The 13,114-nt window shown below is 39.9% G+C and overlaps 2 protein-coding genes and 2 pseudogenes across 2 annotated transcripts; 2 read left to right on the forward strand and 2 right to left on the reverse strand.

Annotated features, from left to right (window-relative positions):
- The first annotated feature begins 168 nt into the window (after positions 1-168).
- Positions 169-1,921, forward strand: LOC123467327 (carboxypeptidase A1-like). The gene is made up of 8 exons (XM_045167282.1): positions 169-512; positions 569-772; positions 845-955; positions 1,020-1,143; positions 1,214-1,263; positions 1,329-1,448; positions 1,512-1,596; positions 1,676-1,921. The coding sequence occupies exons 1-8, from the start codon at positions 441-443 to the stop codon at positions 1,849-1,851; spliced, it is 942 nt and encodes a 313-aa protein (XP_045023217.1). The 5' UTR covers positions 169-440; the 3' UTR covers positions 1,852-1,921.
- A 1,848-nt stretch (positions 1,922-3,769) lies between these two features.
- Positions 3,770-5,862, reverse strand: LOC123467342 (annotated as a pseudogene).
- Positions 5,863-7,070: 1,208 nt separating this feature from the next.
- On the forward strand, positions 7,071-8,823 carry LOC116936010 (carboxypeptidase A1). The gene is made up of 8 exons (XM_045167284.1): positions 7,071-7,414; positions 7,471-7,674; positions 7,747-7,857; positions 7,922-8,045; positions 8,116-8,165; positions 8,231-8,350; positions 8,414-8,498; positions 8,578-8,823. Exons 1-8 carry the CDS (start codon positions 7,343-7,345, stop codon positions 8,751-8,753), a joined length of 942 nt encoding a protein of 313 aa, XP_045023219.1. The 5' UTR covers positions 7,071-7,342; the 3' UTR covers positions 8,754-8,823.
- A 1,849-nt stretch (positions 8,824-10,672) lies between these two features.
- On the reverse strand, positions 10,673-12,768 carry LOC123467341 (annotated as a pseudogene).
- Between the last annotated feature and the right edge of the window lie 346 nt (positions 12,769-13,114).

Genomic DNA, 13,114 nt, shown 5'->3' on the forward strand with positions numbered 1-13,114 from the left:
TCTTCCTAGCAGTGGGTATTCATCTTTTCATTTCCCAATATTTTTTTCTAGCTCCAGTTCTATCTACTTTATTTTTATTTTATTTTTGTTTGTAAGTTGCTCGTCTCTTTTAGCCGAAGAATTTCGTTTGCTGCCAGAAATTCGTCTGCTACAAGGGGATGAACAACAAACCATTCACAAACAATAGCTGTGTATGTCATCAAAAAATGAAATTGGAAAGAATTTTTTTACGGTACCATGCAAAGAACACACTCATTACTGCACTATTCCGCTCACTTTTGATGAGAGCATTGATAGTCACAAGCTTTTTTGCATGGGGGACAAGCTTTCCCGCACTGGGCTTCGCGTCGAAATAAAATAAAATAATAAATACCGTCCAATAGAACCATACCGTCCATATTGCTGATGTCGGAGAACTTGAACGACAAGAACAACACAACATGGCACAACGCATTGCAATCTTTAACGGTGAAAAGGCTATTGATGTCGATAATTATCACACGTACGAAGAGGTGAGTTATAATCTAACCATTAGCAGATCTTCCTCTGACGTACTATTACTCAACAGGTGATGGCCTATTTAGCCGAATTGGCTAACACCAACCCATTAGTTTCAACAAAGGTTGGAGGAACAAGCGAAGAAGGTCGTGATATCGTCCAAGCGATTATTAGCAGTGGTCTTTCAGCAAACAAACCGGTCCACTTTTTCGATTGCAATATCCATGCTAGAGAGTGGATTACAGCGGCTACTTGCGTGTGGATCATCGACCAGGTATATAAAAGAAAAGCTCGTAAAAATTGTGTTTGGTTTCTCAACTATAATAGTGGTCCTGTATAATCAAAGATAACAACTGGATATGGTTCCGATCCGGAGATTACTTCGCTCGTTGACCAGTACGATTGGAAATTTGTTCCTATTGCCAATCCAGATGGATACGCCTATACTTGGAATACTGTATAAGCTGGAGTCATAAATCGCGTATTCAACAATTGACAAGAAACTGTTTAATTTCTATAAGGATCGCAATTGGAGGAAGAATCGTCTTGTTAACAATGAATCGACGTTCGTCGGTGTCGATGCTAACCGCAATTTTCCGATCGGTTTTGCTGGATCTGGTTCCTCCAGCGATCCCTGTTCAGGAAGTATAATTTTCACTGAATCTATTATATCAATTGATACAAATATAATTTTTCTATATGTCACTCTGTATAGCTTATCATGGAATTGCCGCATTCTCCGAGCGCGAGGCCAGCGCACTTAGAGTAAAACTTGTCTTGGTGCTAAAAATCAATTAGATGGATAACACTGTTTCTTTGTTGAACATTAGGACTTGATTGCCGCTGATCGTGGCAGAGTTAAAACAACTATCTCTATGCATTCTTATTCACAAATGTTTCTTTCACCTTACGGCTACACCACCAATTTACCTGCGGAATATCCTGAGATGGTATAAGAAACAAATGATGAGACCAAGTGTTCTTGTAAATACAATTTATTTATTTTTATTCAGTTCCGTGCCATGAATATCGCTGTGAATGCGTTAACATCCACGTACGGGACACCCTATACCTACGGAAATACCGCTGTTACCATTTGTAAGTTTATTACGTTCTCCTTACGTTTTCATCATCGTCCAGCGTGAAAATTAAGAGCTTTGTTATCTCGATGTTACAGACATAGCATCTGGTGACACCACGGATCATTACTACGAGAGCGAAGGGGTTGATCATTCATACACTATAGAACTTCGAGACTCGGGTACTTATGGTTTCCAATTACCGCCCGATCAAATTGTTCCAACGGCCACCGAAACCTGGAATGGATTGAAAGCAATGATCAATGCTATTTGAGTGTCGTTTGTAACGTCTTCCCCATTAGTTAACGAAAAATAAAACGAAATGCCGCTTTGCGAAAAACGTCTATAAAAAATAAAAATAGATTTATTACTCTATATAAAAAATGATAAATAAGCCGATATAAATATATATTTAGGGTTGAATTTATGGCTAGAACAAAATCAGTTTCTTTTGTATAAAAAACAAAACAAAAACGGACTTCCTCTTTGCTAAGATATCCTCATGATTGTTAGCAATTCCAGAACCCGAACCTGATGGTTCAGGGACGGACAATTAGAAAGGAAGTTTAACGGAGAAATAACGAGATAGATCGGCGTAACAAGAAGACAAAGAACGAAGAAGTTAAATGTGAGACATGGAATAGAGGAGTTAAATTCATAACAACGTTTAAATGCAAAAAAGAGGAAAATGGAATAGTAAGAGAAGTTGTCACTAGATGGCGCCACAAGGAACTATTCAGAATTAGTGCCTGTATGGCGCCACATGTAACTGTTCATTTATTAGTTACTGTAACCATCGCTAGATAGCGCCACGTGAAACAGTTCCGGTATCTATCGCTAGATGGCGCCACTAACAGCTTGGTATTTGATTCAGAAGCCCAGCGCTAGATGGCGCCACTAACGTCCTGCCCAAATATATTTTAGCTGACTAAATCAGCGCTAGATGGCGCCACTAAGATCCTGCCGAGAAAGCACCTAGTATCGAAGCTGACTGACACTGGCTGGCTGACTGACACGTGGACGGCCGAAAAGATTTCCACGATCAGCCATATTTTTATTCGTTTACCCAGTGATTAGCTAATGCCAATAAGAGGCTTGTTGACATTGTAATTACTTGACGTGATAGTTATGGAGACAAACGTCCGTTAAGCAGGCTACGTGATGAACTTCAGCGTCTCTCTCACGAGTTCTTTCCTGTAGGCGATCAACAACTGCAATGATCATGTTCTACTTATTTATCGATAACTATGTGGACTTTCGTGTTGTCCATCTGTCGTTGATATTTCAAAGCTGATTTGTATGACCTTGGCCTTTTATGTCCCTCTCGATGAACTTTTCTAGCTTCACGAGAATTCGATTTTGTCGAACCATAACAACTTATTTGAAACAAATTGCCAACTATTTTTTAAAACAACTATCGTTTTATATTTGTGTGTGATTTTTTATCGTTTTCCTTTAATTGCCACCGTTATATTATTAATTGTTCGGATTTTTCTTTGTACGTTTTGCGATAGAAAAAATGATTGAAAGATATTATGTATTCCGCCAAATACGAGAAGCACACTTTAAAATGGAAGAAAAATACATCGTGAAAAACAACTGAGAATCTATTGATGCACTTCAAATCTTCAATGGAATGTGTGCACACAAAAAATAAACCAAATGAAAGGTTTAACGTCATGCTTGGGTTTACTATTCGCATTTCACAGCATACCTACAGTTTTCTTTTCATTTTTTAAAATATTTATTTTTTGTTGCGGGATCCCCCTCCTATTTCAGCGTTACTAAAACAAATTCAAGTTCTCACACAATCAATTAAAATAATAATAAAAATGAATTTTGTAAAACGCGAGTGACCGGCTTAAACGGCTTATCTACTGTGTGAGAACAGCAGCTGTTTAGCAAGCATCATCTTCTTGTGAATGAGTTTTCTTGGAAAAATAAATGATTATCTTACAATTACCTTGACTCCCAATAACAAGAGTCTGTTTGGTCAGGAACTATTTGGCATTTGGCCACTCTCCTACCGTAACCAAATGTGAAGAGCCCAACAAATTTGCACCCTGCTGAAGTCTATCAATGCCCCAACGAGGGGCCATGTTGCTATAACCCATCTGGGGTAAAAGCAAGGGGTAGGTGTCTAAACACTCTGGTAAATCAAGTGGTAATCTCAACTTTGAGTTGCCCGTTGATTCATGTGCATAAAATCGAAGAATTGTATTTGAGATAAAATCGTAGTTTTCTGTTACGTAATCGAACTATCGTCAGATTTGGCAGACATGGGCAGGGTTATATAAATTCACAAACAGCATTTTAAACAAATAAAGACCCCTGTGCCAGGATTGAGGATAAAAGAGTTTTATCCTTAAGTGTAGACTCTACTTCACGCTCGTCAAGTCGTAGACATATAGGGGCAAGACGAGTATTACTCTTTTTCTTCAAAGTCACTATGCCTCGGCTCTCGACCAAGGAACAGGTGTGCGCGAATTCATCAAAGTCTATGGCTGTCACACCGTACTTGGAGCAGACTTTGCTGTATGACTATTGCAGTTTTCCCAGTGTCACTTGCTTTGATTTTCCCATTTTGACTAGCACGAGAAGTGTCACAATAATAAGCTTCTGCTGCAGAGGAGTATCGTCCATGTCATCGCTGTTGGCAGAGCAGAAGGCACTACTTTCAACTGAGGCCATCATCTTACACAGAAGAGGGATGTTCACGCATTTGTTAGTCGGAACAGATCCACTGTTTTGAGATTCAGAATTCGACGGCGCCAACACCAGTTGCTTTTTTGCGGTCGTTTCGGCCAATTCGACAGCTCGCCTTCAGATATCAATGGCTTTGCGGAGATCACCGGAGGCAGAAGATATTTTACCCCTCAAATATTGGAGAGCCGAGGGAGCTATCACATTCCCAACATCTTCCGTGACAGCTTCCTGGATTCGCTGGCTTAAAATGGTTGCAATGTCTTGTTTTGAGTAAGGTGAGAAATTGAGAAGAACGGGCTTGAAATTTACTCGGCTTTGCAGCCGAACCAAGGCTAGGTCAGTAAGGTCTAAAGCATTAGCTAAGCCTATTCAAATCAGCCGGGAGTTTTTCAATGCTGGCAGTTCAAAGATCGCGTATAAGACAGATTGATCTCTGGTTGACATTTGGTCAATTTCATCCAAAACGAGAACACTGCAGACAAGGGAAAATGAAAAATATTATTTTATCTTAGCTATTGTGAAAGAAGTGAATTTTTTTCTCACATCATAGGTCCCGTGTCTGTGAGTCTGTCTTCCAGAAATGGTAATGCTTCTTTGGCAGAAGCATTCCATTTTGTATCCAGCTGCTGAGCAATGTGTTGGAATATAGAGGCAGGGGTGCGAAGTAACATGCAGTTGACAAAAATTAACTCAAACTTTCCTGAGAACTGTGTGCAAAAGAAGATGAAATGAGAACAAGAGCTAACAACATTCCAAATTCAAATTAACAGTGTGCTTACAGTTTTGTTGGACAAGATGTGTGTTACACATGCAGTTTTGCCTGTTCCTGGCCTTCCTGATATGTACATGCTGCCTGGTTTTCTTTCAATAAGGGGCCTCATAAAATTCTCAATTACAGCCAGCTCTTTATCTCTGCAAAAAATAGTGCTTGGAGTTGTAGTATGAAGGGCTTGGCGTGCCTTAGCAAAGCTTGTAACTATAAAGAGGCCAAACAAAGAAAAATTATACAACTGAACAATTTGGCAAAGTTAAACAAGCATACCATTTGGGTGATGCAGTTTCAATTTAACCGGAGAATTCAACAGAGCACCTTCTTTGTGATTTTCTTCATTTCCTCTCACAGCAGCTTTTCAAGGACTGCATATTTTGGTCATCAAACTCAATGGTGCTTCTTTAGCAGGAGAAGAAGCAACAGTATTTTTGAAGAGATTTCTATGGACTTTTCTAGGACTTAAGCAAACTGCATGAGGTATGGAAGGAGTTGGTGTCTGAGCTCTCCTTGATGAAGATCGAGGCAACCTCACTGACTGCTCAGCCTCATTAGCTACATCCCTTGTTTCTTTTTTTAAAAAATTCGAAAACGATAACAAATGCTGAATAATTCGACCAAGTTGTTTTAAAAGACTTACCTTTACGAGGCGATTTTGTAGGACTAGCGAGATCATGGTCAAAATCCATCTTTCGACGTACGCTTAATTTTCGGCAAGGAAAATTTATTTGGTTCTGCACAGCAGGCGACATGGCAATCTTTTACCGATAAATTAAAAAAGAAAGTAAAAAAGGTGAATTTCCTTAAGCTATAGCTTGAATTCGATTCCAACACGATCCGTATTTCGACTATCAGCTTGAAAGACTGGTCAATGAACACTGAGGAGGCAATAGCCTTTGGCGGGCGATTTGCCGCGCTTTCGTCCCACACTGTTGCCATATTAAAGCGAATAAGCGATAGCAGTTTGTGCGGTTTGTAGGTAGGGCTCGGCCCCGGTTCGTCGCAACAAATTATCCAACCCAAAACATTTGACTATTTCTCAAATGGGTAGGTAATGGGTGGTTCAAACGGGTAAATGGGTCAACCCGCCGCCATCTTGGAAAATGGTGGACATCATGGCGCCAATTCAAAAAATAGGTGGAAACATGAATTTTTTTTCTAGAAATTCTGACACCAGATTGCTTTGAAGGATCAGGCTTGACAGAGGACAAATAACAGGTCAGCTCAGGACTCAGGAGTCAGGACACACGTCAGGTGTCAGTTTAGGTCAAGCATTCAAGTTAGTTCAAGTTCACTGTAGTGTCCTCCTGTCATATATATATCGCTACATCTACATGCGTGTGGCGGCCTGGGCCTGGCAGCCTATCACGGTGTCAAAGCCGTCAAAGTCAATGCGTCATTAGTTTCCTATTCCTAGACTAGCAAGCAGCAATTTCAATTTTCAAGTTCTGTACAAGTCTTTGGAATTGCCAGAATGAGTCTTCATCCCGAGACCGTCGAAGCCCTTGCATGCTTACGGTCTTGGTATGAAGCAGGGTTGGTGGGGGAGGTTGATGTTGTCAAACATTACGAAGATGATGTCGATCATGCTTCGGCCAGGTAGACTACGCGTATCAGACGTTGGAATCTCGCAAGTTGCAACATTGCTTACTTCGTCTTTATTTGTTTTTGTTTCATTCTTGCTGGTTGGCAATAGAGCAGTAAAACATCCTGCGTTGCGCGTTTTCCACAAATGCGAAAATCTCATTTGTGTCCAAGTTGGTCTGCTGCGGCTGCAGCGTCTTATGGAGAAACAATCTTCTTCACGTTAAAAATTAAGTTTTTATAACTATAATTTAGATTTCCCCTTTTCTTCCTAGCAGTGGGTATTCATCTTTTCATTTCCCAATATTTTTTTCTAGCTCCAGTTCTATCTACTTTATTTTTATTTTATTTTTGTTTGTAAGTTGCTCGTCTCTTTTAGCCGAAGAATTTCGTTTGCTGCCAGAAATTCGTCTGCTACAAGGGGATGAACAACAAACCATTCACAAACAATAGCTGTGTATGTCATCAAAAAATGAAATTGGAAAGAATTTTTTTACGGTACCATGCAAAGAACACACTCATTACTGCACTATTCCGCTCACTTTTGATGAGAGCATTGATAGTCACAAGCTTTTTTGCATGGGGGACAAGCTTTCCCGCACTGGGCTTCGCGTCGAAATAAAATAAAATAATAAATACCGTCCAATAGAACCATACCGTCCATATTGCTGATGTCGGAGAACTTGAACGACAAGAACAACACAACATGGCACAACGCATTGCAATCTTTAACGGTGAAAAGGCTATTGATGTCGATAATTATCACACGTACGAAGAGGTGAGTTATAATCTAACCATTAGCAGATCTTCCTCTGACGTACTATTACTCAACAGGTGATGGCCTATTTAGCCGAATTGGCTAACACCAACCCATTAGTTTCAACAAAGGTTGGAGGAACAAGCGAAGAAGGTCGTGATATCGTCCAAGCGATTATTAGCAGTGGTCTTTCAGCAAACAAACCGGTCCACTTTTTCGATTGCAATATCCATGCTAGAGAGTGGATTACAGCGGCTACTTGCGTGTGGATCATCGACCAGGTATATAAAAGAAAAGCTCGTAAAAATTGTGTTTGGTTTCTCAACTATAATAGTGGTCCTGTATAATCAAAGATAACAACTGGATATGGTTCCGATCCGGAGATTACTTCGCTCGTTGACCAGTACGATTGGAAATTTGTTCCTATTGCCAATCCAGATGGATACGCCTATACTTGGAATACTGTATAAGCTGGAGTCATAAATCGCGTATTCAACAATTGACAAGAAACTGTTTAATTTCTATAAGGATCGCAATTGGAGGAAGAATCGTCTTGTTAACAATGAATCGACGTTCGTCGGTGTCGATGCTAACCGCAATTTTCCGATCGGTTTTGCTGGATCTGGTTCCTCCAGCGATCCCTGTTCAGGAAGTATAATTTTCACTGAATCTATTATATCAATTGATACAAATATAATTTTTCTATATGTCACTCTGTATAGCTTATCATGGAATTGCCGCATTCTCCGAGCGCGAGGCCAGCGCACTTAGAGTAAAACTTGTCTTGGTGCTAAAAATCAATTAGATGGATAACACTGTTTCTTTGTTGAACATTAGGACTTGATTGCCGCTGATCGTGGCAGAGTTAAAACAACTATCTCTATGCATTCTTATTCACAAATGTTTCTTTCACCTTACGGCTACACCACCAATTTACCTGCGGAATATCCTGAGATGGTATAAGAAACAAATGATGAGACCAAGTGTTCTTGTAAATACAATTTATTTATTTTTATTCAGTTCCGTGCCATGAATATCGCTGTGAATGCGTTAACATCCACGTACGGGACACCCTATACCTACGGAAATACCGCTGTTACCATTTGTAAGTTTATTACGTTCTCCTTACGTTTTCATCATCGTCCAGCGTGAAAATTAAGAGCTTTGTTATCTCGATGTTACAGACATAGCATCTGGTGACACCACGGATCATTACTACGAGAGCGAAGGGGTTGATCATTCATACACTATAGAACTTCGAGACTCGGGTACTTATGGTTTCCAATTACCGCCCGATCAAATTGTTCCAACGGCCACCGAAACCTGGAATGGATTGAAAGCAATGATCAATGCTATTTGAGTGTCGTTTGTAACGTCTTCCCCATTAGTTAACGAAAAATAAAACGAAATGCCGCTTTGCGAAAAACGTCTATAAAAAATAAAAATAGATTTATTACTCTATATAAAAAATGATAAATAAGCCGATATAAATATATATTTAGGGTTGAATTTATGGCTAGAACAAAATCAGTTTCTTTTGTATAAAAAACAAAACAAAAACGGACTTCCTCTTTGCTAAGATATCCTCATGATTGTTAGCAATTCCAGAACCCGAACCTGATGGTTCAGGGACGGACAATTAGAAAGGAAGTTTAACGGAGAAATAACGAGATAGATCGGCGTAACAAGAAGACAAAGAACGAAGAAGTTAAATGTGAGACATGGAATAGAGGAGTTAAATTCATAACAACGTTTAAATGCAAAAAAGAGGAAAATGGAATAGTAAGAGAAGTTGTCACTAGATGGCGCCACAAGGAACTATTCAGAATTAGTGCCTGTATGGCGCCACATGTAACTGTTCATTTATTAGTTACTGTAACCATCGCTAGATAGCGCCACGTGAAACAGTTCCGGTATCTATCGCTAGATGGCGCCACTAACAGCTTGGTATTTGATTCAGAAGCCCAGCGCTAGATGGCGCCACTAACGTCCTGCCCAAATATATTTTAGCTGACTAAATCAGCGCTAGATGGCGCCACTAAGATCCTGCCGAGAAAGCACCTAGTATCGAAGCTGACTGACACTGGCTGGCTGACTGACACGTGGACGGCCGAAAAGATTTCCACGATCAGCCATATTTTTATTCGTTTACCCAGTGATTAGCTAATGCCAATAAGAGGCTTGTTGACATTGTAATTACTTGACGTGATAGTTATGGAGACAAACGTCCGTTAAGCAGGCTACGTGATGAACTTCAGCGTCTCTCTCACGAGTTCTTTCCTGTAGGCGATCAACAACTGCAATGATCATGTTCTACTTATTTATCGATAACTATGTGGACTTTCGTGTTGTCCATCTGTCGTTGATATTTCAAAGCTGATTTGTATGACCTTGGCCTTTTATGTCCCTCTCGATGAACTTTTCTAGCTTCACGAGAATTCGATTTTGTCGAACCATAACAACTTATTTGAAACAAATTGCCAACTATTTTTTAAAACAACTATCGTTTTATATTTGTGTGTGATTTTTTATCGTTTTCCTTTAATTGCCACCGTTATATTATTAATTGTTCGGATTTTTCTTTGTACGTTTTGCGATAGAAAAAATGATTGAAAGATATTATGTATTCCGCCAAATACGAGAAGCACACTTTAAAATGGAAGAAAAATACATCGTGAAAAACAACTGAGAATCTATTGATGCACTTCAAATCTTCAATGGAATGTGTGCACACAAAAAATAAACCAAATGAAAGGTTTAACGTCATGCTTGGGTTTACTATTCGCATTTCACAGCATACCTACAGTTTTCTTTTCATTTTTTAAAATATTTATTTTTTGTTGCGGGATCCCCCCTCCTATTTCAGCGTTACTAAAACAAATTCAAGTTCTCACACAATCAATTAAAATAATAATAAAAATGAATTTTGTAAAACGCGAGTGACCGGCTTAAACGGCTTATCTACTGTGTGAGAACAGCAGCTGTTTAGCAAGCATCATCTTCTTGTGAATGAGTTTTCTTGGAAAAATAAATGATTATCTTACAATTACCTTGACTCCCAATAACAAGAGTCTGTTTGGTCAGGAACTATTTGGCATTTGGCCACTCTCCTACCGTAACCAAATGTGAAGAGCCCAACAAATTTGCACCCTGCTGAAGTCTATCAATGCCCCAACGAGGGGCCATGTTGCTATAACCCATCTGGGGTAAAAGCAAGGGGTAGGTGTCTAAACACTCTGGTAAATCAAGTGGTAATCTCAACTTTGAGTTGCCCGTTGATTCATGTGCATAAAATCGAAGAATTGTATTTGAGATAAAATCGTAGTTTTCTGTTACGTAATCGAACTATCGTCAGATTTGGCAGACATGGGCAGGGTTATATAAATTCACAAACAGCATTTTAAACAAATAAAGACCCCTGTGCCAGGATTGAGGATAAAAGAGTTTTATCCTTAAGTGTAGACTCTACTTCACGCTCGTCAAGTCGTAGACATATAGGGGCAAGACGAGTATTACTCTTTTTCTTCAAAGTCACTATGCCTCGGCTCTCGACCAAGGAACAGGTGTGCGCGAATTCATCAAAGTCTATGGCTGTCACACCGTACTTGGAGCAGACTTTGCTGTATGACTATTGCAGTTTTCCCAGTGTCACTTGCTTTGATTTTCCCATTTTGACTAGCACGAGAAGTGTCACAATAATAAGCTTCTGCTGCAGAGGAGTATCGTCCATGTCATCGCTGTTGGCAGAGCAGAAGGCACTACTTTCAACTGAGGCCATCATCTTACACAGAAGAGGGATGTTCACGCATTTGTTAGTCGGAACAGATCCACTGTTTTGAGATTCAGAATTCGACGGCGCCAACACCAGTTGCTTTTTTGCGGTCGTTTCGGCCAATTCGACAGCTCGCCTTCAGATATCAATGGCTTTGCGGAGATCACCGGAGGCAGAAGATATTTTACCCCTCAAATATTGGAGAGCCGAGGGAGCTATCACATTCCCAACATCTTCCGTGACAGCTTCCTGGATTCGCTGGCTTAAAATGGTTGCAATGTCTTGTTTTGAGTAAGGTGAGAAATTGAGAAGAACGGGCTTGAAATTTACTCGGCTTTGCAGCCGAACCAAGGCTAGGTCAGTAAGGTCTAAAGCATTAGCTAAGCCTATTCAAATCAGCCGGGAGTTTTTCAATGCTGGCAGTTCAAAGATCGCGTATAAGACAGATTGATCTCTGGTTGACATTTGGTCAATTTCATCCAAAACGAGAACACTGCAGACAAGGGAAAATGAAAAATATTATTTTATCTTAGCTATTGTGAAAGAAGTGAATTTTTTTCTCACATCATAGGTCCCGTGTCTGTGAGTCTGTCTTCCAGAAATGGTAATGCTTCTTTGGCAGAAGCATTCCATTTTGTATCCAGCTGCTGAGCAATGTGTTGGAATATAGAGGCAGGGGTGCGAAGTAACATGCAGTTGACAAAAATTAACTCAAACTTTCCTGAGAACTGTGTGCAAAAGAAGATGAAATGAGAACAAGAGCTAACAACATTCCAAATTCAAATTAACAGTGTGCTTACAGTTTTGTTGGACAAGATGTGTGTTACACATGCAGTTTTGCCTGTTCCTGGCCTTCCTGATATGTACATGCTGCCTGGTTTTCTTTCATCAATAAGGGGCCTCATAAAATTCTCAATTACAGCCAGCTCTTTATCTCTGCAAAAAATAGTGCTTGGAGTTGTAGTATGAAGGGCTTGGCGTGCCTTAGCAAAGCTTGTAACTATAAAGAGGCCAAACAAAGAAAAATTATACAACTGAACGATTTGGCAAAGTTAAACAAGCATACCATTTGGGTGATGCAGTTTCAATTTAACCGGAGAATTCAACAGAGCACCTTCTTTGTGATTTTCTTCATTTCCTCTCACAGCAGCTTTTCAAGGACTGCATATTTTGGTCATCAAACTCAATGGTGCTTCTTTAGCAGGAGAAGAAGCAACAGTATTTTTGAAGAGATTTCTATGGACTTTTCTAGGACTTAAGCAAACTGCATGAGGTATGGAAGGAGTTGGTGTCTGAGCTCTCCTTGATGAAGATCGAGGCAACCTCACTGACTGCTCAGCCTCATTAGCTACATCCCTTGTTTCTTTTTTTAAAAAATTCGAAAACGATAACAAATGCTGAATAATTCGACCAAGTTGTTTTAAAAGACTTACCTTTACGAGGCGATTTTGTAGGACTAGCGAGATCATGGTCAAAATCCATCTTTCGACGTACGCTTAATTTTCGGCAAGGAAAATTTATTTGGTTCTGCACAGCAGGCGACATGGCAATCTTTTACCGATAAATTAAAAAAGAAAGTAAAAAAGGTGAATTTCCTTAAGCTATAGCTTGAATTCGATTCCAACACGATCCGTATTTCGACTATCAGCTTGAAAGACTGGTCAATGAACACTGAGGAGGCAATAGCCTTTGGCGGGCGATTTGCCGCGCTTTCGTCCCACACTGTTGCCATATTAAAGCGAATAAGCGATAGCAGTTTGTGCGGTTTGTAGGTAGGGCTCGGCCCCGGTTCGTCGCAACAAATTATCCAACCCAAAACATTTGACTATTTCTCAAATGGGTAGGTAATGGGTGGTTCAAACGGGTAAATGGGTCAACCCGCCGCCATCTTGGAAAATGGTGGACATCATGGCGCCAATTCAAAAAATAGGTGGAAACATGAATTTTTT

The sequence above is a fragment of the Daphnia magna genome, unplaced genomic scaffold, assembly GCF_020631705.1.
Source record: "Daphnia magna isolate NIES unplaced genomic scaffold, ASM2063170v1.1 Dm_contigs173, whole genome shotgun sequence".
Taxonomy (NCBI): Eukaryota; Metazoa; Arthropoda; class Branchiopoda; order Diplostraca; family Daphniidae; genus Daphnia; species Daphnia magna.